General features: G+C 38.1%; 1 protein-coding gene across 1 annotated transcript; it reads right to left on the bottom strand.

The window, feature by feature from the left end:
* Window positions 1-3,661: 3,661 nt before the first annotated feature.
* On the bottom strand, window positions 3,662-26,737 carry LOC130834773 (cGMP-specific 3',5'-cyclic phosphodiesterase-like). The gene is made up of 4 exons (XM_057705545.1): window positions 26,153-26,737; window positions 17,165-17,254; window positions 5,430-5,550; window positions 3,662-4,429 (listed from the first exon to the last, which is right to left on the bottom strand). The coding sequence occupies exons 1-3, from the start codon at window positions 26,735-26,737 to the stop codon at window positions 5,512-5,514; spliced, it is 714 nt and encodes a 237-aa protein (XP_057561528.1). The 3' UTR covers window positions 3,662-4,429; window positions 5,430-5,511.

Raw genomic sequence — 26,737 nt, 5'->3', positions numbered from 1 at the left:
GTTTGAATATTTGTAAACAAAACAGCAAACAGATCTATTACAGGGTCAGCAAACTACAACCCATGGACCAAATATAGCCCGCCATCTGGTTTTTGTTATTGGACCACAGCCATGCTCATTCATTTACCTGTTGTCTAAGGCTGCTTTCAAGTTACAACTGAATCCCTCGAGTGGGTGCAAGAGACCATATGGCTGCAAAGCCTAAACTAGTATCTGACCCTTTACGGAAAAAGTTCGCCAACCCCTGGTCTATTAGATCCTGTCATGGGATTGTCATACCTCTCCCCCCATCTCCTTGGGAGGAGTATACTTCCCTTCCCCACTGACGTTTGGCTTAGCCATAAGACGTGCCTTGGCCAGTGGAATGTGGAGAAGTGTCAGTGTGCAAGTTCTGAACCTAAGCTTCGAGAATTCTGGCTAGTCACTGCCCCTTCAGTGGTAGAACAAGACACATGACCTGCAGGCTTAGCTGAGAATGAGATAAACACCCCAGCTGACCTGCAGACTTGAGGAAAAAATGCTTATTGTTGCTAATGGTATGGTTGTTTGCTCTACAACAAAAGCCAATTGATACATGAGATTGTTAAACCTATGTGTAAAAATTCCCAGAGGCTTGGCTTCTCTGTCGGATTGATGGTACTGGGAGAAGGATCCTGAAGACCAGGTATGGTTCAGTCCCTTCTGGGGCTCTATTTCAGAACTTGATGGGCTCCCCTGGAACCTGGTTTCATTCCTCTACCTATTTGGTAAGCAAAACTGAGTCAGAGCCCAGGCAGCTCTAGAGGCCCACCAGACTCTTGGGATCTTAGCTTCTCTATATTTAACACGGTGTGGAAGTCAGTCACAATTCTTTCATCTGTTGGTTTAAGTACCTCCCTCCCAGGGTGTGCCTCACGGTATAGAAAGAGGGTGGAACAAGTCCAGTTGGAACCTTAGACCAAAGCTTTCCCAATCTAGTTTAATCACTAAAGCTTATAGCTTGGCTCCCACTCAACTCAAATATGTGTAATTCTGAATTGACATATAATCTATAAGAGGTAAGAGAGATCATGACTAGCTCCTCAGAATTCTCACAAGAGTAAATATTAACATGCAAATGGTGTGGTAAGTCTAATTTAACCATGTTAAGGATGTTGGCCGAGATGAAATGATCAAGGTATTTTAAAATGCAATTTCCCAGAATTCTTAGTCTTACATCTCAACTTGTTAAAATGGAAATAAAGCTTTTCATTGTCACTTTTTTTTAAACCATCAACCTGAGTCATTTGGATAGATCACTGAGTAACACTAGTGACCCATTTATTACATAAAGATATACAGATCGCACAAATTTGTCACTGAAAATCCCTGGGGCTGCCCTAGTCCTCTGGTTTTCAGCCTTCCCTTTGATTCTTTACGTAGCTAATATTATTCCATTAAATTTTTCAGCACCAATTTTTGCTGTTTTCAAAAAAAGAAGAGCCTAGCTGATGCAGACCTGATACTATAGCGTAACCTGTGGGCAACAGATTGTATGGCAGAAGCTTGTTATTGAGAATTTCAAATCCAGAGCATTAATTTTTGGACATAACTCTTAAAGGAGAAGTAACATAATAAATCACAAATGAAAAGTACTAATATTAAAGGTCACTTAATTTGTCAAAAATACCCATGATAGAAATTTAAGCGTCATCAGTAATATACAATGGTGAGCTTTTTTGGGGGCGGGGAGGGGAAGAACCACATCATTATTCCCACTGTCTAACAGAGGGCGCATTCGGCGTTCCCTGAAGCAGTCATTGCTTTCTATAAAAACGTTCAAGCGTATTTCCTAAAAACAGGACCATGATTTTCAACACTCTCCATATTTTTACTCAAGTTCTATTTCTGCTTTCCTTCTCAACGCATATTTCAAATGTTAACAGATTATGAACAGCTCAAGAATTCAAATGTTGACTCTTGACCATCCCTAAATCAACAGTATTTCCGAGTAACTACTTTCTTATTTAGGAAGACTTGTGGGTGAACCTGTTAGATAGCTTCAACAACGCTTCAGAGACTGGCTTTTGCAACAGCATTCATGATACCCATCATCAAAAACGGGCACCTATTCGTCCAGCAGCTCTAAGAGATGGAAGAATATAAGACATTGCCCTTTATTCTTAACAAGCACACTGTTGGATCAGAGAGAAGATTATCCAGGTGAAACAACAAAGACAATACATAATGAAGTAAACTGTTTGGTTACTTCATAGTCCTCTGCTGTGTATTTTCCTCTCCTTCATAAGATCTCAAGCTTCAGTACTGTAATAAATACTACAGTACTACACGATCTGTGGTTGGTTGAATCCATGGGTATGGGGTAACCATGGATGTGGAGGGCTGGCTATAAGTTATACTGGGATTTTCAACTGCTTGGAGGGTCAGTGAGCCAATCCCTGCCCTGTTCAAGGGTCAACTGTATATGGAACATTAGACTGGCAGTAGGCTAAGAGTACAGAAAGGTTCTACAACTCAACATTTGCTAAACTGAATTAATTCCAAAGGACATTTATCATTTCATAAAAAGAACATTTATTTTAAATGTACTGTTGAGATGAAGGGGGTACAATAAAAGCTTGTCCATTAAAGTGAAAGTACCTCAAGACTTACTCAACTTTGAATTCTTAGGCTAACCATAGTAGGCACAAGAAATAATATGCTGCACTGAATCCATTATAACTATTTAACTGTATCAACACCACACCAATATAAGAATATTTTAAGACAAATTTAGAACATACACATTTAACTTTATTTCATCATTGTCCTTTAAAGCTTGATTTTATAAAACATAAAAAGACATTCTGAAAAGTTCAGTATCACAGGAATTTGAATAGCAGGACTATCCATGGCTTCATAGATTCGAGTTATATAAATTAAAATCAAATAATTGGAAAACTTTTCAATATGGAAACTATACAAATAAATGGCAAAGGGACCTAACAGGATCAATATTTCATTACTTATGGACTATCATTAGTTCCTTTCAAGATCTAAACACATGTTCTCAATAGTCATATTTCTTTTGCTCTATTTTATATTTAGATATTTCTGTATACTCTGAGTCAAGGTGCTTGACCAAAAGGTCTGATTTAGAAAGACATTTAGCTGTATCGCAAAAGTTTTTCCATCTACAGTTACCATCGTCAAAGGAACTGACATTACAATGCTGATGTAATCTGCTAGTTCCCTTTGGAACAGTGTGCAATAACTTACGTCAACCCTATGGAAAGTGAAACAGGTACCAAGGAATGGAACGATTATGCACAGATTCAGTAAAGCATAATGTTAAGTTTTCCCCATCTAAAAATTAACCAATGAAATAAAACACATCAACTACAGTTGATTTGGTTTCAGGAAAACCACATTTGAGAATACAAGTACATTATACTGTCTTTATCTCATCCTCAGTCGTTGACAGGAATTTTGTAGGCTACCATGCTATTTACTTTGTGAATTGTAGTAGTAAATGAACGAAGACGAACTTCCTCAGAATTGGTAATGAACTGTGGTCCCGACTCTTCCCATTTTTCAGGTTCAACCAAATCGTTGTCTGTATAAATCAGGAGATCAAATGAACCTAAATTGCAGATAAAATCATTGAACTACATTATTTTTTCAAAAGTAAAACTGCCTGCCCTATCTCCCTCACATTTTGAACCACTCATAGTGTTAGAAAAGTAGTTTAGCCTGGTCTGTAATAACTAGTTAATTGCTTTTCCTCAATGGAAATTTACTGTAGTACAGAAAATATTGCACTCCTTTCACTTTATCTTATGAAAACTTCAAGTTTTTTTCTTTTCTTTAAAGAGGAAACCCGTTAAAGATATTTGTAGAAAGTATATAATCAGTAACATGGGATAACATGAATATAACCTACAGGAGAACTGACATCTTGGTTCTGTGATTGCAGTATCCTAGTGCCTAGAACAGAGTCTGGCACATAGTAGGTATTCAGGACACATGTGATGTTTGAAGGAGTAAGGAAGGTAGACAAGTAAGACACAATTATAGCTGTAGTCTTAAATATATATCAATACATAAAAATGTATAAGAAATTAAGGAAGGAATTACATTAAAACATTCAAGGGTGAGTACTGTGGAATACTTTAATTCCTTTCTTTTCAGCATTTCCAAATTTTACAGAATGCATATAACATTACTTTTCCTTTATAATGCTTCCTTATTTTTATTACATGATATTGATAACTAAGAAAAAATTTAATAAAATGGTAATTCTTAAAATAGTAGCTTAGTCTTTTCCCCAACAAATTTAAGTCAATGTGAAGTTGTATAATACTTACAAGAAACTTCCAACAGTGGCAGAAATGTCACTGTAGCTGTGATCTGTCTGATCACTGAACGGATTTCATCTTGGATAGCTTTCTGAGACTTTTCTCTGGGTGCACTATCAAAGAGATCAAATCAGTTTAAGTTTTAATGACTTACTGAAAACATCTGTAAGGTTATTTATCTGATTTAATGACTCCAAAATCAAAGAAGTAATACATTAAAAAGGAGTGTTTTTAAAAAATGAGTGTGTCATTAGGACCCATACCACAGTAGACATACTATGTATTTTTATTATTTCATTTATCCTTCTAATCATTTTTTTAGGGTTGGTCTTAGTATCAGGTCATTCTGTATCAGATGACCAGAAAATTTGCCAAGTGCTTCAAGTTAGGAAAGCTTCAGCACCTCTTAAAAAATAAAAATAACAGTGGTATCTAAAATGTTTAACGGATACAGTCATTTTGGCATTTTTAGTAATGCCTAAATGTCTAATTCCCTATTGTCTAAAATAAGATATTAAATTGTATATCAAATTATTTTTATAAGCTAAACATTTCCTAAAATAGACCAAAGGCTTCAGAAGCAAACTACATTTCATTATGAGAAATGGTTCTGAATTTACAGGTAAGTATGCCTAGGACAATGCTAGACATCAGCATATAAAAATGCGCATTTCCCATTCCCCTGGTCTGGAAACTTCAGGGTTTATGAAGTGTTTTAGGAAATCTGTGGCATTAAGTGCAATGCAACAGAGTTGCATCTTAAGCTGGGAGAGTCTAGGATAATCCCTTATGGTTAAAAGCAGTTTTAAACAATTCATTAAATGGGCCACCTAGTACATCATGTGTAGTTTTGCATATACCACCATAAATACTACAATCTGAAATTCACCAATTTAGACTAAAGGCAATTATGTTAAAAGTACTAGAAGTTAATGACATGCTAAAGTCATAAGCACAATTCTTTTCCACAGGAGACTGAAGATCAAATTAAACACTGTAGAAAAAACTATACCTTATATGAAACTTGTTCAATATCATTAGAACTCATTTAGTAAAGACAACAAGTTTTAGAACAAGCATATTAAGGTGGAAATAATTTAAATTCCTACTTACCTGTCATCTTTTGCAGTCTTGTCACACTCAATATCAAACTGCCATCTTTCAAGGACCTCCCCACTTTCAATATTTGAGATGACTACCACCAATTTCTGAACTGAACACTTGTATAACCATTCTGTAATACATAACAAAGCATCTTTTTTGGTTCACGGAAATACAAAGCAATTATTTTCTTAGGTCCTACTTCCGATCCTCAGCAAATTTCTACCACTGCTATTATGGATCTCCTCCAAATTATACAGAAAACTTGCCCCATCAATAACCTAGCTCCTGTTTTCAAATTCTCAGTAAGCAAGACCACTGGCTGAAAGTGAGGATGGGGATGCAGCACTGAGATTTGAGGAGAGAGGAGAAAGGAACAGATAGCAAAACATAGCCCCCAAAAAAGAGCTAATGGTTTTGATCCCCACAAACCAATTCTCTCTGTAGCATGTTTTACTTTAGGGAATATCACAATTCTACCCCATTAAATCTATCTAAAAAACCTAGAAAGTATTCTAGATTCTTCCTTCTACTTAACCCTCCATCAAATCAATCCCTCAATCGCCCAAACAGAAGTGTAACGAATCCACCCCTAGTCTGGATTATGCAAAAGCCTCCTTACCAGCTTCCCTGCTTCCAGACCCAGGGTTTTCCCTGCATATGAACAAATATGGAAATCAAAATCTATCATGTCAAATCATGTGGCTCTGGGTTAGAGATTAAACAAAGAAAACTGTTCATCCTTAACACTCTGGCCACACAGATCTTTAAATGACAGCAAATGTTTCCTGGCTTAAAAAAAAAAAAAAAAATCCAGCACCTCTTTTGCATGGCAACTTGCCGACTCTTCACAATCCCGCCTCAGCTTGCCTGCATGGCCTCGCCTCCAGTTTACACCCAAGCAAACACTGTGCCGAAATACTAGACACATTCCCTCCAATCCTGATCCACGAGGGAGGCGAAAAACAATGGTGCAGAGAGATAATAAGGATATACCAGTGAGCATTTTCCATAGGTATTAAGAAGCAAAGTACTTAAGCTACACACAAACAGTGACCTCACGAAGACCTGCATTTGTGACATAATATTTTAGAAGACTTTTAATACCCCAATCATTTGTCGCAGCTCAAACAGCAGGGATCTTCCTCTTCTCCTCCTCAGTTCTCCTCTTGTAATTCTACTTGCTCTTTTCCCTTTGATTCAAGCCAACCCGGCAGGGCACACACTCCAACTTACCACCTTATTTTAAATCCAGTCTATGCTGTCTCTGGTAGCTGATGTTATTTTTAGAACATGAAAGGTTGAGAAAACACTATTTTTTAAGATCTTTTTAATTGAAGAATGGTTGGTTTATAATGTTTCAGGTGTACAGCAGAGTGACTCAGTTTTTACACACACACACACACACACACACACACACACACGTATAGTCTTTTTCAGATTCTTTTCCAGTATAGGTTATTAGAAGATATTGAATGCAGTTTCTTGTCCTATACAGTAGGTCCTTATTGTTTAAGATATTATTTTAATTAACAAGCAGAGTTCCTCGTTTATCATCTGACCAGTTTTAAGGAAAGAGACTAAAGCCTCAAAGTACTCTTAGGACTTTTGGTGGTTTCACAGTATCTCCACACATCCTTTGATGCTGCTCTCTTCAAGAGGTGGGACCTAACTGTCCTCCCTGAGTTTGGGCCGGACGTGAGGCCTGGCTTCTAATGAACAGCTACCGTGAAGCGAAGGTGAACAACTCGGACGTACAAGGCGCTGCTGCTTCCTCCTTGCTCACCCTCTGCCGTGTGTCAAGGACACAGAGTGACCTACAGAGAGGCCTGCTTGGCCGGGAACTGAGGCCTCCTGCCAGCAGCCACGCAAGCGAGCCCTCTGGGAAGTGCACGCTCCAGCGTGAGTCAGGCCTCCCTGCTGCATCCTGAGTGCAGCCACGGGCAGGGAACCTGGGCCAGAACCACCCAGCCAGCTAGGCCGCTCTGGCATTCCTGAACCACAGAAACCGAGATAGGAAAGGCTCGTGTTCAGAATCACTAAGCTTAGGGTAATCTGTTATGCTGTAAGAGATCACTAATGTCATACACAGGATCATCAAATAATGTGTAATAATCAAATGCATCTGGAAGTTCTAAATCCAGGTCATCTTCACTTTATTTCATTGCTACCAAGTGATGCAAAAAAAAAAAAAAAAAAAGAGAGAGAGAGATAAGATATGATTCAAAAATTTTATAAGATCACCAACTCTATACTTTTATTTGAATTCCACCCAGAATATTAATTTTCACTCTATGGTAGAAGAGAAACAAGTAAGAACTTTTAGGTGAGGATTTAATAAGAAGGAATACAGAGTACATAGTTTTTAAAGCACTTTGCCTATATAATCTTAGCTCTTAGATGAATAAAGATGTTTGCATACATATATCTATTGAGAGCAGCAATTTCACTGACAACTACCTTAACTCTTTAAGAATGCATGAACATTATTTAATAATCAAAATCCATCCCAAGGTCTCATTATGTGGTTCTGGGTCAGATATTATACAAAGAAATTATTTTCGCTTACCTGCAGCTGGTTCCAGACCTCTACTAGCCATAATTCAGAATCTATATAAAACTTCTCAAAATTAAACTTACAAACGCTCTATCAAATGAAAAATGCAAGGCATTCCAACAACTGCTGGAATTCTAAAAGTACCAATGAAGATTAACTTTATATTGAATAAAACATAGCATTCAGTCTGAACCAAATTTTCTGAGCATTGAAAATAAGATTTGGGTAAATATAGCCTACCATTAACTTAACTTTCAGTCTCAAGCTTTTATTCATTCTTTCTTCTCCTGGATCAGCAGTGTAGCCTCAGGGATTTAACTTACTAGCACTATGTTTTTCATCTGATGCTCTTAAGAAATGTTTTTTTCCTTAGGAAAGTGGTTACCATCTTCTTCTTTGTAAAATACACTTGTTTGTTATTCAAAGGGTAATGTGGAAAAAAAAAAAAGGAAAAGATCTTCACCATCACCATATCAAGTCCAGAACCAATGGAAACTTTTCGGAGTATTTCTGTTTTGTTTCTAAAACAAATATCACAGGGGAATAAATGCAATGCACAATTTATAAGTTTTCAAAAAAACACATAAGTAGCCAATTCTTTAAGACTAAAATAGATCTAGATCAACTGACAGTCTGCAATTAAACTCTGCTTATTCTTGTAGCTCTATTTTCATCTAGTCTGACTTCGAATTGTAGGATTATGTATAAAGCTGTAACGTTTATCTGTTCCAAGCTTACAGGTCAAGTTTAAGAAAAGCCCTAGTCAGTACTGCGAGCTGAAGATCATAGGCAAGCACCCACCCTGCCTCCACCCTCTCACAGAAAGCATGTTCGAGCTTCCTCTCTTAAGCCTGTGGGATAAACACAGCAGGAATCTGCTGTATGAAACCACAGTTTTCGGCCTTCCTCTGTGATTCCTCCAGCTCCTGAAATCCACAGACTTTCCTTCGAACTTATGTGTTGAATATTGAACTTATTTTGTGGGAAGACATTCTGGAACCTTTTTGAAACATTGAAAATGTTGAAGTATGTGGGCCGAGCGATGGGATTCAGAATGTCCTGCTTGAGCAGTGGAGGAGCTGAGGGTGCAGGGCGTGGAGACTAATATCACCCTGTTTGGTCCTGAGGGATGGCTGGTTAGCCAAAGACGGGTAAGATTCCTCAGAGGAGGAACAACCTAAGACAGGCACAGACGCAGAGGGGCCAACTGGGGTGGTGCATAGAGCCTTCCTTATATCACCCTGTTTGGCCCTGGAGGATGACTGGTTAGCCAGAGACGGGTAAGATTCCTCAAGGGAGGAACAACCTAAGACAGGCACAGTCGCAGAGGGGCCAACACGGGTGGGGCACAGACCCTTAATCCTTTTGAGAGAGGTCTCCTGCCCCCAGGGCTGCTTTGCTCTCCATGCCCAGCTCAAATCAGGACCCAGGAGGCAAACAAAGATCATTGCCCCCAGTCATGTGAGGCCTTTGATTGTTTATGGGATTAACCTGGGAGTGTTAGACCCTTAGGCTATGCCGAGAACTCAGTAAAAGCAACATGGGATCAATCAGCGAGGCTCTTGATCCTAGAGGTCTTGAGTCCCCCGGTCCCATCTTTCTCTTCAGTCTGTGTCTGTGTGTTCTTCAAGCTTGCGGCACCCGTCACTCACCTCGAGTCGCCGAGTTGATCCCGGCATTATTTAACATCTGTCTTGCTACCTTGCACTGATATTTGCTTTTTGGTATATAAGGTCTCCCTCTCATTGAAATTGAAAAAAAAGTTTCAAGTATCTTCCTTGCTTCATTTTTTTTCATATCCTCACTGCCTAGACCAGGGCTCTACTTAGTGCAGTGATTCAACAATTACTTTCAAAGCAAGATAATTTAGGAGGGGATCAGCAGATAAAGTTATGTACCTTAAATTCTAGAAAACATTTACTTTTGTATATTGCAGCTAGAATTACACATTTGATTCCATTAATGCTTTACTTTACGATTTTCAGCAGACATTAAATCTCTTTGATTCATCAAAGTATTGTACTTATTTCATAAAAATCTCATAAAATTAGCTGATATTTTTTGAAGTTTGTCAGTTTTCTTTTAAAAGAATATATAAACAACTGGATATTTAGCTAAAAATGCTCCCTTATACTGTAAAAAAACTTACCATAAATCTTTTATTATAACTGTTACATTTCATCAAAGAATTATAAGTATATCATCAAATATGATAAAATAAAATCAAAATGATAAAAACAGAGAAGGAGGATAAGAGCTCTGATTCCAAATTAGATTTTTACTTAATAAAAATTGGAGTTGACATTCAACCAAGAGAAAACAGGTTATGCCTAGCCTGATATTATTGGATAGAATCTCTACCTCAGATCAATACAAAATTTTCATAGAACTTGCATTATTTCACAATGTCCTGGCTTCTACCTCATTGGTGCAGCCCCTACACATTAAAAAAAAGAAAAAAAAAGCACTCATCGCTACCATGTCATAACAAGCAATACTTCAAGAGAGGGCAGGATTTCAGAAATAGGTCATCTGAGCTAGAAAGAGTTGAGTTTCCCTGCACTTCTTTACTAAACATAAAAGAAACGTCTGCTTATAGAAATAAATAATGCACGTGACAAAAATAAAAAACGGATCCAAGTGCCCAGGTCTGAAAAATCCAGCGTTAAGCCTGAAAGAAATTTAACAACAGCCCTAAACATTCACACACTTGCTGCAAATTTTTTTCATGATGCTTCCTGTGCATATCACAGAGCACACTGGCCCAGATGAACATGAAACATGCTCCTGTAACTCTTTCATCCCTGGTAAAAATTTCTTCTTGTTTACTAGATGGAGTCCTCTTAAGACATTACAGAGGATGTGACTCTGATCCCTCTTTCTCTCCCCCGCCCCTGCTCCCCTGCCTTCTTTCTCCCTGCTACCCCTCTCTCTCTTTTTAAAAAGTTTGTCTGCAGAGTGGTCTCAACACTTGACGTTGAAGAACCATCAGGATGCAGCCAGCTCTCCTTGTCTCCCCCTTCGAGCCCTGCTTCTACAATATGTGAAGCCGCATCTCACATCAGTGTACCTCCCACCCCCAAATCAACAGGAATCTACATGTTGACTGCAGTGGCTCAAGAAAACACTGAGGGGGAAGAAAAGAGAGTGCAGTCGTCATCCACGGCAGAATTTTAAGAAACCCTCTTGTCTAGGCTTGAATCTGAGCTTCGCCAGTTTTTAGTTCTGTGACTTTGGCCAAGTTCCCTAAATGTCCCGTGTCTCCGTTTCATCATCTGTTAAGTGGGAATAAAATAATAACTACCTCCTATGGTTGTTATGAAGATTAAATGAAAGAATATATGTCAAGTCCTTAGAATAGCTTCCACAGGATAGGCAGTTATTTCCAAAGTCCTACCCTGTCTTTCCTCTAACTATTCTATTATACAGCCTGGGCTGTCTCTCTTCTCTCCCTTGACCCCTTTACTTTTTGTCTTCATTCATTTTCTCTAGCCAATAGCTCTGTGACCTTTCCAAAATAAATTATTTTAGCTTCCTCTAGCTTCTCCAGTCCCCACCCTACCCCCACCACACTGCCCATTAATTCCATTGTCTTAGAAGGGAGTACAGAGAGGAGAAAATTGCAAAAGCTTATCCTTTATGATTCAAAAATAATTCTGTCATAGAGGTTTTAGGAATATCTATGATCCTGACTTCTAAAAAGGCATTGTGCTATTACACTTATGGTTATACCACGGATGAAAAGAACTCTCGAAAAATTTTAATTAGTTGAAATACTTCCCAAGAAGAGAGGCAGATGCAGTGATTACAGATTTTACTGAATCTTAAAAATCTTTCTGAATTTTCTGGACTGTGTTGTAGTTCAGACTTTAGCATTCAATAGTCAACTGCTCCATTCAAGCAGCTCTTCAGAGGTGGCACCTTAAGAAATTAGAGTCACGAAAAGGTACCAAGACATGTTATGAACAACCACATTTCATCTTAGGTTCCTTGGTAATTAGTCGGAATGAGTACAATTGGACTAACACAAAGAGAAGAAACCAAATTCACTTTGCCTCATTTATGAGGAAAAACAATGAAAAGTCTTTTTCTTTTAAGCGTAAAGTGTGTTAGAGGGTAACAGACCAGTGAAGTCAGGGACGGTGCTGGGTTGTCACTTGATCTCAGCTGACTGGTTATAATGTGGCTGATGACCTCTGCATACAACTTATCATTCCTTGTTTCTCCTAAGAGTTTGCTTAGTTCTAGATCTCCTTTCAAAAGTAACAGCTGACATTTATCAATCACTTCCAGTGTGCCAGGAAATATGTTAAGCCCTTTGCATGCACAAACGCATTTAATCTTCACAACAACCCTAGGAGGTGGGTCCTTTTATAACCCTCATTGTGCAGATGAGGGAACTGAAGAACGAAGGGATTCACCAATTCCATCCTGGCTACTCATCAAGTAAGTGGTGAAGATGGGATTCACGCCCACAGCAAGCAATGTTAAGAATTACTCCCAAAAGCCTTACTGTGACTCTCTATTTTGATTTCAAACGCTCGTGGGAGAAAGAGTACTTTTCTACTGTGTGTACACAACAGCAAACATTGCCCTGAGTTTGTTTAAGTAGCTGTAAATTTAAAGATAATTCTGGAAGTCATATATTGCATCTTCTTAGGGGCCATGGTTCTCAGTCAGCCAGATTACTTTTTATTCTACAACAGCCATGCTGAGCGTATGCCTGTTTTTCCGACTGTTTCTCTTCATTCCTTTTTTCTGAAGAAATAATTCTCACAGGAAATAATTTCAAACCGGGCAGTGTGAGCGTGGGAGGAGAGGGAACAAGGGGGAGAGGACAGAGAATGGGGAGGGTCAGCAAGATGTTTAAAAAGCTGTATTTGGAAACCTTCCCATCAGTAAAGTTACTAAGACTCCAGTGAAGTTACTGAAGGTTTTTTTTTTTTTTTTGTAATCTCATGAAATGCTTCGTGTGAAAAAAACTTTTGTGGAAACAAGTGAAGAGCCCAGCCTTATATCAAGTCATCACAGGGTAAAACAGAGGCAGCAGGAGAGGATGAGGGAGTGTGGAGGCAGACAGCCCTGAGGATCCTGAGGAACCCAGCAGGACGCTTAGGGAGAGCTCTGGACAATCCCAATCTGGGGACCTGTAGCTGAATCCACTTTAATCAGGTCTGTAGGTGAGCGGACGGCTCTTGACTGAGAGTGGGGTTATTCATTCACGTAATCAAACTGAATGGCTACGATGTTTTTAAATTGACAATACCATGTGTTGCCTCAGATGTGAAGCAACTGGAACTCTCATTCATTGCTGGTAAGAAAGTATATGGTACAGCCACTTTGGATAGGAGCTTGCAAGTTTCTCATACAATTAAACATATACCCACCCATGACCTGGAAATTCCCCTCATATATTTACCAAAGAGAAATGAAAACATGTTCACAGAAAGACTTGCGCACAAACATCAACAGCGGCTTTTCTCCTAACAAGACAAAACCTGGAAACAACTCCATGTCTGTCAATGGATGAACGGATATTCAGATTGTGGCACACCCATACCATGGAATAACCACCATAAAAAGGAACACACCACGGACACATGCAACAGCATGGATGAATCTCACAAGCGTTACGCTACGTGAGGGAAGCCAGACATACAAGACTACCTCCTGTATGATTCCACGTATATGGCTTCTATGACACTCTAGAAAAGGCAGAACAATAGTGATGGAAAACAGAGCGGTGATTGTGGGGGTTGGGGGTTGAGGGAGGAGGAGCAGATCAACTCCAAGCGGTACAGGGAACTATCTGAGGTGACAGAAATGTTCTGTATCTTGATGACAGTGGTGTTTATATGACTACACATGCATTTGTCAAAATCTCATCAAATTATACACTTCAAATGGGTGAATTATATGGTACGTAATTTACACCTCACTACAGCAGGGGGTTTTGTTATTGGTGTTTCAGTTTACATCACCCTCACTGGTAACCATAAAGACAGAAGTGCACGGATCCAGAGGACGCTCTCTTACAGAAGGGCAGTCTCACCTGCTTCACCCTGGGGTTTTTGTTGCTCATGGCTCCCCCCAATCCCCACCGTTCATGCTACTTAGGAAGAGATATTTCACCAGAGTGTGATTCAAGCTGAGTCTCTCGGCCAGTACAAAGTTGTTTTTTCAGGCCATGGTTTTAAAACATACTTACAAATTAAAAGCTGAACATCATCTTCTTAAGTGCACACAATCATAGTCCTTGGTTTATAACTAGGGCAGCCAGATAAAATATAGGACATCCAGTCAAATTTAATTTTAGATGAACAACAAATAATTTTTTAATATAACTGTGTCCCCAGTATTGCATAAGACATGGTTTTTATTTGCTTTATCTGGCGATCCGATGAAGACCACTACTGGTCCATGCATGGCCTTTTCAATTTTATTTATTCATTCACAATTAATTAGCTAATCAATTATTTAAGCTCATTTGCATGTTTTAGCTACAGGGATTTTCAGTAACTGTGGCTGTAACTACCCTCTTAAGAAACCACATAGCAACTCTAAGGCACTGAGAACTTATCTTAGACGACTGAGAAGTGACTGATTTAGGATCCTGTTCATCAAATTGTGATCTGCGGACACTGGCATCAACTTGGTGCTTGTTAGAAAAGAACCTCACTCAGGTCTCACCTAGACCGCCTGAACTCAGAATCTGCATTTTAAAAGTCATATGCATAGATAGTCAGTGGGAAGTTGTTGTCTAACAAAGGGAGTCCAACTCCAGGATGGAAGAGGCCTTAGAGGACTGGGTCGGGGAGGGTGGGGGGCACTCAAGGTGGGAGGAGTCAAGGAAGGGAGGGAATATGGGGATATGTGTATAAAAACAGATGATTGAACTTGGTGTACCCCCCAAAAAAATAATAAATAAATAAATAAAGTCATATGCACATTACTGTTTTAGAAACACTGATTTAGAAAGCTGTGTTTCAGGAAAATTCCCAAGGGCATATGCAGGGTGGATTAAAGGAAAATTGACTTAAAGTACAAAAACCCCTTACAAGAATATTTTAAAAGTTTAGGCATTACTTCAAGATCTGAATTATGGTACAGGCAGCAGGAATGAAAAGAAAGAAATCGAAATGAGAAACACTAACAGAAAAAAAAGCGATGGGACTTGGTAAAGGACTGGATGGGGGAGGGAAAGGAAAGATATCAGAATCCGAATATAAATCAAGTAGAACCAGCAAAGTGTTTCTTGTATTCTTGGCAGTGGTTCTCAACCCTAGCAGCACATGATAACCACCTGGGAGCTTTAAGAAATACTGATGTATATGCCGAGTTGTGGGATTGCTGGGTCATATGGTAGTTCTATTTTTAGTTTTTTAAGGAACCTCCATACTGTTTTCCATAGTGGCTGTACCAATTTTCATTCCCACCAACAGTGTTAGAGGGATCCCTTTTCTCCGCACCCTCTCCAGCTTTTACTGTTCTTAGATTTTCTGATGATGGCCATTCTGACTGGTGTGAGGTGATACCTCATTGTGGCTTTGACTTGCATTTCTCTAATGATGAGTGATGTTGAGCATCTTTTCATGTGTTTGTTAGCCATCTGCATGTCTTCTCTGGAGAAATGGGCATATACCCTGAGAAAACCCTAATCCAAAAAGAAACATGTGCCACAATGTTCACTGCAGCACTATTTACAATAGCCAGGACATGGAAGCAACCTAAATGCCCATCAACAGATGAATGGATAAAAAAGATGTGGCACATATATACAATGGAATATTACTCAGCCATAAGAAAGAATGAAATTGAGTTATTTGTAATGAAGTGGATGGACCTAGAGTCTGTCATACAGAGCAAAGTAAGCCAGAAAGAGAAAAACAAATACTGTGTGCTAACTCATATATGTGGAATCTAAAAAAAATGGTACTGATGAACCCAGTGATAGGGCAAGAATATAGATGCAGATGTAGAGAACGGATTCGAGGACACGGGGTGGGGGGTGAAGGGGAAGCTGGGATGAAGTGAGAAAATAGCACTGACATGTACGCTACCAAATGTGAAATAGCTAGCTAGTGGAAAGCTGCTGCATAACACAGGGAGATCAACTGGATGATAGGTGATGACTTAGAGGGGTGAGATAGGGAGGACAGGAAGGAGTCGTGGGAGGGAGGGGATACGGGGATATATGTATAAATACAGCTGATTCACTTTGGTGTACAGCAGAAACTGGCACAACTGTGTAAAGCAATTATACTCCAATAAAGAGCTTAAAAAAATAGAAATACTGATGTGCCTGGGTCCCAACCCCAGAGATTCTGATTTAAGGTGAAACCTGGGCATGAGAACTTCTAAATGCTCCACAGGTGATTCTAATGTGTAGCCAAGATTAAGAACCACAAACATGGGCTCTTCCAATCTATTTGTTTTCACTTAAAGAAATGATTTTCAACTCTGGCTACACTTCAGAATTATCTGGGGAGCTTTAAAAATGTATCAGTATCTAGACCCAGCTCTTAGAGATCCTGATTTAATTGGTAATGTTTTAGAGTTTCACAGTTGATTGTAATGTGCAGACAGGACTGAGAACATTCATTTGAAGCGCTCAGTTTAAATGATAATGTAGTAACTATTTTTTTTAAAATAAATGTAAAATGAAGAGAGAATTCAGTGCTTACAGAATCCAAACCTTCTAGTTAGATGAAATATAAACTAACTTATTTTCAATGGCTTGTTATAATTTCACAATAAATTTTGCTTGGACTTGGCTGCAATTTCCATTTTTTCAAAACCTCATTTTGCATCCAAACAAAAAAATCAGCTGACGACCACTGCAATGGATAACCATTTATGAAATAAGCGTTTTTGAGATGTTTAAAATATAATATGAAATAAACTGATTACAACCACAATAGCAATTATGTATCTTAGGAGTCAGTAAGGTCCTCAGGAAAGAGAGGTACAGAAATGACATGTCTAAAATTTATTTCTAGGTCAAAGTAAAGTATCAGGATTCAACCCTATTACTAAAGTCTAAATAAAACACATCAAGCAGAACATTTAAGCACTTTATAGTTAACTTGTCACTATAGCATTATTTCATAAGTGCGCAAAGTGAAAAAATTTTTTTCAAAAAAGAAAAATGTTTCCAAATGACCTTTTATAAAATGGAAAACTGGCTTACCTCTTCCCTATGATTCTTAATTGGCATACAAAGAATACTTTGTGTCTTGTAGCCTGTAATTTGGTCAACTTCTGCATTGAACCGAGGATCCTAGTAAGGAAGAAGAAATTCAATTTAGTGACTGACCTGTTCAAAGACTGATTTGATTTTTCTGCTTTATAGGATTAGAGAAATCTAACCTTTGACTCACCTTGTTGCTCTGAATGACAATTTTATCATTGTAAGAGGCATCAAAGCATATAAGTATACATCATCTTGGACAAAGATAAATTTAAGGGTTTTTTAGCAGCTAGTATTAATGAAAAAATACAGATGGAAACAAATGTGAAGAAATAAAAGAAATTCAAAATATTAACCAATTTAGACAGCCTCACTTAAACTCGGGGGAAAGTGGCAACTCTCCCCCTCTGTAATACAGTTTGCCTATTCCCATCTCACTGATTCTTCTGAAAAAGAAACGCATCTTTGGTCTGAAACTTTTCCTGTAAAACCCATCACCTCCAAAATGACCATTCCAATACTGACTTGACTTCCCTCATAATGACTGTTTATATATTTCCTCACTGTTCTGTATTTCTATCTCAGATGTGCATAAGAATTAAAATCTTACCTTTTTTGTATATAATAAAACTGCATGGCCTTCATCTATAATCAATTTCTCAATCTTTTGAATCTCTCTCCCCTTTTACAAAATACATCCTTGCACATTCAATAATCACAAAGGACTTCTGAAAAGTGTAAAATTTCTAAATGTGGCTTAAAGAAAGAAAGATACAGGCTATTTTCCATTAAACCAGATTGAGAAGATTAAAGGTAGGCTGTAAACTCTACGAGGGGCTTTTTTTTGGTTCATCACTGTATTCCCACTATTAGCACAGGAACTCAGAAACATTTGTTCAATAAATGAAGGAAATCATGATATCATTAACAAATGATATCATAGTTATCCAATATGATCATTTTTAGCTTACTATAGTTTAAAGCAAATCTTATAGGTAGGAGGAAAAATATACTTGAGGAAATGGACAGAGACCAGTATATGAGATACAATTAGAATGGAAGCAAACATACCAGAACATAAACATCTGAATGCATATTGTTCCCTTCAAAGCAACTGCCTTGGGAACTTACATGCTCAACCTAATAATAGCATTATTGTTCTAAAAACTCTGCTTTTGGTATTCCCTTCAGAGAATATGGAATAGTCACACTGGAAAAATCCTCATCTTTGAAGGTCATTTCTGTTTTTTTTTTTTTTAATTAGTCTAAAGTCACGCAAAGCCAAAGCTGTGAATGAAGTAAATGATTACACTAGATTCCATCAACTAGGGTCAGAAATGAGGCCAATTTTCCCCTGAGAGGACCAAACTTTGGCAGTAAAGAAAATTTCAGAAGAAAAGTTATAAAATGGTGGAAAATCAATATGAATATTTTATATTATAAATAAACACTATTGCATTTTTAATTTTTCTGCAAAAGTGCTCAAAGTTATATTGAAAGACAGAGAAAACCTTGGCTGAATGTTTCCAAAAAGCAGTTCTTAAATAACATACTATATTGCTAGGTATCTAAAGAGAGCAGACAGGATACTGACATGGATGAAGTAAAAGAAGTTAAAAATTATGAATTTATATAGTGAATTATTCTACAAGCTAATAATCAAAATATGAATAGTAATGCATCCTCAGCAATTATTTTGTTAATGAATATCTGAATTACAAGACCAATTTATAGAAAAGAGGATTCAACCCAACTATCTAAGCAAAGCAAGAGTCTGAAATTAGAAGGACATTCACAGAATTTTTTTGTGCATACTGGAAGTTTAAAATAAACAGCAGCCCTGGATTTCACTCTTTATTGAAGGAGGTAGGAGGAATGTATGCTTCAAAATCACTTTAAGCGAATTTTAGCATCTCAAAGAATTCTCCTTTAACAATGCACCCACTGCAGGGGTTGTAAACACATAGAGAACTTCTAAGCCCCATCGAAAGAAAAATAGAGCACAACTATTATTGTGATTATTTCTTTCACTGTTTATGAGAACATGACAGTGTAAAAAAAAACACAAAGCTTAGATACGCATCTCTCATAATAAAATAACTAGTACCAGACTTGCCCTCCAGCTGAAAAATATAAGATTAGACCACATACATGCAATAACTAAAACACACACAGTGAAGAGGGGAATACACACCACTGACTTGCATTAATCTGGTTCTTCCTGGGTGCACTTTTCCCCCAGGAGGAGAAGACAATTGGTATCCAGAGTAATAGTTCCAAATGGAACTGAATTCAGGGCTTCTAAAGTGGCTGGAAAGTGCAAGGCAAAGTACCTGATAAGAGAGGCAGTGTTGTGGGTGGGGGTAGGGAGTGTAAAGGAGTGGCAGAAGACTGAGTGGCTAGTCACTTCAGACATGTATTTGGCAAGACTCTAAGAGAAGCAGCAAAAATTACCTGTTGAAGCCTGAAAGCAAGTGGTGATACCAATTATAACAATGTTTGAAGACACTGGGGTCCCACCCACCAGAGGAGATACCTTACTAGGCACCTCAGGCATTCAGTTGAGACACAGAAGGGCCACTCCTTGGAAGTAAGGACCATACCCTAGATTCAGACAACATTTCCTAAGACTAAATTTAAAACTAAAGTAGATCCATCCTAACAAATAATAATACCAAACCTGACAAGACGGAAAGCCTCTTCCAATAACTCCACTGCCTACAAGAACAAAGGTCAGTCCTGTTTTAAAGGAAGTTGATATAATCCAAATGCCCCACAACAAAACATTCACAATATCCAACCTACAATAAAAAAATTTTAAAAAAATCACAACATGTGTGAAGAAATAGGAAATTGAAACCCACAGTAAAGAAAAAAAGCAGTCAATAGAAAATGACCTCAAGATGATTCAGAGGTTGGAATTAACAAACAGGGACTTTAAAGCAGCTATTATAAGTGTGTTTAAGGACTGAATAGAAAATATGGTAATAATGAACAGATGGACATCTCTGTAGAAAGAAAGAAGTATTTTAAAAAAGCCAAATGGAAATTCTAGAACTGAAAAATACAAAAGTTCATTGATGGATTTAACAACAGACTGGAAACAACAGAAGGGTCAGTGAACCTGAAGATAGATCAACAGAAAATATCTAGTCAAAAGGACTGAGAGGACAAAAAAAAAAATCTATAAAAAAGTTAACAGAGCCTCAGTGTTCTCTGAGTCCAACATCAAATGGTCTAACATATATACAATTGGAGTTCAAAGAGAAGTGAATGGGGCAGAAAAAATATTTAAACACATGACCAAAAATTTCCCAACATTAGTGAAAACCTTAAACATACACACATAGTGTGAAAATGACATATATTGTGAAACTCATAAGGTGAAAAATGAAGGCTGGCTGACTTCTCATAAGAAAAATTAAAACCAGAAAAAAGTGGGAGAACATTTTAAGTGTTGAAAGGAAACTACTATTAACTAAGAATTGTCCAGGCAGTGAAAATATCTTTTAGGATTACAGTCAAAATAAAGGCATTTTCAGATAAATGAAATCAGAGAATTGGTCACCACCACACGGGTACTAAAGAAGAGTTAATGAAAGCTCTTCAGCTTGAAGAGAAAGATAAGAGATTCTACAGAGAGGAGTAAAGAGCTTGGAACATGGCTTGAGCACATGCACACATATATAAAGAATAAGGAAATGAATCCAGAAAGATATTGCTATGACTTATGTTAAGGAGTTTTATAGTGTTTTCTGTTTTCCTCTAGGAGTTTTATAGTGTCTGGTCTTACATTTAGGTCTTTAATCCATTTTGAGTTTATTTTTGTGTATGGTGTTAGAGAATGTTCTAATTTCATTCTTTTACATGTGGCTGTTCAGTTTTCCCAGCGCCATTTACTGAAGAGACTGTCTTTTATCCATTGTATATTCTTGCCCCGTTTGTCAGAGATTTGGGTTATGACGGCATCTGTGTGCTGGGATGGTGATGCACTGCCCCTCCTCCCACTCGAGAGGGCATGGAAGTTTTGTGTCCCCCACCTCGTTCCTTGCCCTATGCATCTCTTCTGTTTGGCTATTTCTGAATTGTATCCTTTATAATAAAACTATAATGTTCATTATAGTGCTTTCCTGAGTTCTGAGTCATTTTAAGAAATCATTAAATCTGAGCAGGGAACTCCTGAATCTGTAGCTAGCCAGACATGGATGTGGGGATCCTATTTATGGCTGGCATCTGAAGCGGGGACAATACTGTGGCACTGAGTCCTTAACCTGTGGGGTCTGCACTAACTCCAGGTAGCTAGTGTCTGAATTGAGCTGGAATGTAGCTCAAAGCTGGTGCAGGAGAAGTGAAGAACTGACTGTTGTTTGTAAAACCAAACAAGGTCTCAAGGTCAACATCTGTGGTATTCCTGCCAAAAGTGCCTAACTTGTATCTATTCAAGGAAAACATTCTACAAGATAACTGCCCTGTATTCTTCCAAAATACATGTTAAGAAAGATAAACACTGAGAAACTATTCCAGATTTAATGGAGACTAAAGAGATAGAACAAGTATATGCAATATGCAGTCCTGAATTAGAGCCTTGATCAGAGGGAAAAAACAACTATAAAGGACATCATGGAACAACTGACCAAATTTGACTATAGAATGTCAGATAAGAGTACTGTATCATAAAATTTCCAGATTTTGATTAATGTATCACAATTGTGTAAGAGAATATTCTTGTTAGAAAATATATACTCATAAAAAAGTCTCCAAATGGTTCAGAAAAAAATAATATGCATATATTACTTACATGCATTATATATAGAAAAAGAAAATAATAAAGCAAATGGCACAAAATATAAACAATTGGAGAATCTGCGTAAAGGGTATACACAAGTTTGTGATGCTGGTCTTGCAACCTTTCTGTAAGCTTGAAATAATATAAAAATAAAAGATAAAAGAAAACGAAAATGGAAATAACACAGTAGACTTGCCAAATTATATGTCGGTTTTCTTCCGCAAAGTGGAATACCTAAAGATTATTAGAACATTGAACAAAGATAGAGCAGTTCCCGAACTGTGTTTCCTGGAGTACAATTATGTCATGACAAATTTATCAAATTTATCACAATTAATAATTTTGATAAATTAAAGACTTATCAAAATTAAAACAGTTGCTGTTGTTCTTTCTTTCCTCTGAAAATTCATTTTAGAAATAATTTCATTCATCAGAAATTCACTTGAGTAGCAAGTGAGACCTGTAGGATGAGAGCTGGTGAAGATTTGTTTATCTGGAGAAGGACTGAAAAGGGAGGAATAAAGTAGGGGTGGGTGAAGGCCACATGAGTGGCAATGTGACCCTTCCCTAAGACCTTCCAAGTTTCCTCCCTAGAAATCATGGTATCCATGGAGAGGCTGTCTCCAGGAAACAAGAGAGGAGTACAAGTTTTGCATTCCAGTTGACTTAGGAAAAAGGGTTGTTTAGACAATGTAAATCCTTTGACATAGGAAATCTTGGGGAGGCTTATGGCTTCCACAGGTCATGGAACCAGGGGTTCAAAGCAATTTGTGATGGTTAATTTTCTGTGTCACCTTGACTAGGCGAAGGGATACCCAAGTGGCTGATAAAATGTAATTTCTAGGTGTGTCTATGAGGACGTCTCCAGAAGAGATGAGCATTTGAATCAGGAGAATGAGTAAAGAAGATCTTCATCAACGCAGTGGGCATCACCCAATCCCTTGAGTACCTGAACAGAACAAAAGGGAGAGGGAGGACGAATTTGCTTTCGGAGCTAAGACATCTATCTTCTCTTGCCCTCCTGCTGTCCATCAGAGCTCTTGGAACTAAAGCTTTTGGACTCAAACCAGAGTTACACAATTGACCCCTCCCTGATTCTTAGGCCTTCAGTTGATTATACCATCAATTTATCTGGTTCTCCAGATTGTGCAGATGGTGGGCAGATTGTGGAACTTCTAGGCCTCCATATCCAAGTGAGCTAATCCCTACAATAAATCACTTATTTATCTCTGGATATCCTACTGGTTCTGTTTCTCTGAAGAACACTGACTAATACACAATTCAATCTAGATATTGGATGATATCTAGTTTTCACATATGAGGATAATGCCAACACATTTATATAGTTGTTCTGATTATGTGTTAATATCTTATTATTAATAAACACTGTGCCACATTCAAGAAATCTGCACGAATGATGGGGCTGATGAAGGAGGAGATGATGTGTGACTGAACACCATTGGTATTTGTGGTCTAATTGAAACTCACTGGTCTAAATTGTGGACCTTGTCTTCTATTTTAAACATATGAATGTGTTATTTTATTAATAACAAAATAGTTGAATCCCTAAATTTATATCATTCTGTTACAAAGTTTTAAAAAGTGAATCAAAAGTTGACCATTTCTTACAATTAATCTATCTAGGAGACTATTTTTTTACTCTTAGCTTCAATCTGAGCACTACTTTGTTTCGCGGCCACTTCTTGGTTTTCTACTGCTACATTATTAATTTTTAAGTGTTCTGTGGTCTCATAAGCTGAAGAAATGTGTCATTTTCACAGACACGAATTTAAAGCAGTAGGACTCAGAAAACATAGAATGTACTTTCATATTCTGACTATTTTCATAAACGGCTATGAGACAGTATTTTGACTATTCAAATTATGAGTGGGCTAAGTGATGAATTACCCACTAGCCAACTGATTTCCACTGTTAATACCAATGTAAATTATGGCCCAGATCAATCCCACAACTTCTAATGAAATTCCTGGGATGGGAATAACTTCTGCAAGGCCTCTATAAACACAGATCAAGGGTGTCAAGCGTGAAGCAGCAACATGAGAAATCCACAGACTAAGAGGCTTCAGTCTGGGGTCACTGCAGATCAAGGACACTGAGCCTATTTTAGATGGCAGTACAAGAATTAAATCATTACTAACTGCAAAACAAAGATTACACCATCAAAACTCTAAAGATGGTAAACAGATTAAATAACGTGCATATAAGTGAAGAAATTCTCAGGGCTGGAGAAATTTAGGACCATGCAAACAGATGAAGGCTTTCTCAGCAAAGCTGTAGCATATTTATGGTCCTACTGTACTTGGGACTATAGTGCCATTGAAAAGCGGAAACCCAGCTGTCACCTAAGACAGGAAGGGAATTCTGCAAATTTGGCAGCCATCCTTCAGCTGTGTCCTTAATACCCCTCTTGGAGTCTGCTATGCTGTGACATTACTTACAGAGCTCAAAGAGGTCATGGAGATAGCTCCGTGAAGAATCAAAATTGAAAACACTGCTGGTATAGAGTGGATTCTGAAAGCTATCTCAGGATTTAGCCAATCTGAACTATCACATCTTTCCCCAGATACCTGCCCTCAGTATTTCTCACCAGTTACTATTACTTATTCACCCAACTTCAAAACCTGAGTCTTCTCCAACTCCTCTTTTCTCCTCACTTCCACCTCCTGTTAGCTGCCAAGACTAGCAGATTCAGCTTCTTCATCTTTAATCCAGTCCCTCCTTTTGGTCTCAAAGGCCAGTGCTCTGGTTCAGGTGCTTACTCCCTCAGGCTATTTAACCTGTCCTCCCAGTTTCCAGTATTTTTCCCTCTAATTCATTTTATGGCCACCATAATATTCATCTTTCTAAAGCACAGTCTGAATCATGCCAGTCCCCCTTTCAAACCATCTTTAATTATTCCTCATGGCTCTGAATCAAATAAATACTCCTCAGCTTGGCATTTAAGACCCCAGTAATCTCCAGTAGCTCCTCAACGTCTATACTATCACCCACACATTTCCTTACAAGCACCCCATGGTCCAACTTCCTGTTTCTTCCTCAAACTTCTTTTTGCAACTGGATCTCAATATGCACACGACTCAATCTACTGAAATCTTATCCGTCTTCCAGGGTCCATATCAATCATTGCTTCCTCAAAGAAACCTCTCTCCATCTCCCCAATTATATGTGATCTCCTGCTTCCCTGAACCTAACACATTTTCCCTGGATCAATTATGACCTGCTATCTAGTCTACTTATTTATCTCATCTACTATAATTTTCTCCCAATCAATATTTATTAACACTTATCTATGTTCCAGGCACTGTATTAGGCATCAGGAGTACAGGAATGAATAAAACATCTATGACCCCTCAAATGACACAGAGGAGCCTCAAGCTGGTATTATTATGGAATCTTCAAAGTGTACCACATGATAAGTAACTAGCAAAATTGTTCTAGCATGATGCCAGAACATAATTCATAAACATACTAAGTGTCATTCAATTAAGATGATTTGTTTAAAACCTCTAATTCAATTAATAAAAGAATCATTTTAAATGAGAAATTTGAAAAATCATACAGTGTAAACTTTAAGTCCATAATAAAGATCTGTTCATAATGGAAGCAAAAGTGGAAGAAATATCAAATCTTTCCACTGAAATATTGTAGGGCAAAAATGTCCATTTTCTAGAGCTATCCACACATTTATTTGTTTAATGAAACGAAAGAGTGGAAAGAAAGAAACTCAGACTTTGGTGTCAAAGGGACTTCAAATGAATGAATATGATGAATTGAGTGAATGAATTTAAAAAGACTATGGGTTTGGTTTTCTGACACTTTTTGGACCTATCATTTTAGAATCTTAGTAAAGTCCCCAGAAGTTCACGTGGAGATAACATAGATAGGGGATATGTATAGTGATCAGGTAAAAAGATGAAAGAATACAACTGTGAGATGAGCTATGTTAAATTATCATTAAGCAGGAAAACAAGACAATATTTCCCTCAGGCCTCTATCCTTGATTCAGCCCCCAGTGAAGAAACTCTGGCATTTAAAAGATGGGAGGTCCTTACCATACAGTCCCATTTTTAACAAGTATGCACATTTTTACATCTCAGTTTCAAATATCCCCACAAATCACAGCAGTTGTCCAAGGCCCCACCCACGCTCCACCTCCCACCCCGCCTCTGTTTCTTATTTACCTCATATGCATCTTTGATGTTCAAGGGCTCACCAAGAGCAGCCACATGTCCCACGATGCCTTTGTTCCACTCTAAGCGGATACAGTTATTTGAAGCTTCTTCCAGTGTTGAACCTTCTGCAACATCAAAGAGGCGGCTGATAAGAAACTCGTCGTTGGAGCTGTCCTCACAGACAAGGAACAGGGAATAGCGGTCAGTGGAGATGAGTCCATGGATGTGCAAGAAAATTTTGTGACATAAGGCTGTGACATCCAAGTGACTAGAAATATCTTTCACTAATTCCAAGAGTCTTGAGCACTGGTCCCCTTCATCATTATCAAACCTTGGGGGGGTTAGAGGCATCTGTTCCTTCTTTTCTGAGTCAGAGAGGAAGCTCACAGTTCCCTCAGAATCCTTGACGACAATAGGTCTAAGAGGCCAATCAAATTCGGAGGCGGAGATTTTCCTGGTTGGTGTTCCAGGGACGCTGCTCTCTGCACGGAGACTCTGCTGCAAGGGGCAAGAGCAAGCTTCCGTGTGGCCTCTGACGCCTTCCTTGCACACAGGGATGGTGTGAACTCTCTCAGCAAACCATGCATTGACCAT

This window comes from Hippopotamus amphibius, chromosome 13 (assembly GCF_030028045.1).
Source record: "Hippopotamus amphibius kiboko isolate mHipAmp2 chromosome 13, mHipAmp2.hap2, whole genome shotgun sequence".
In the NCBI taxonomy this organism is placed as follows: Eukaryota; Metazoa; Chordata; class Mammalia; order Artiodactyla; family Hippopotamidae; genus Hippopotamus; species Hippopotamus amphibius.
Note: the sequence above shows the minus strand (reverse complement) of the source record. Positions and strands in the feature narration are given on the sequence as shown.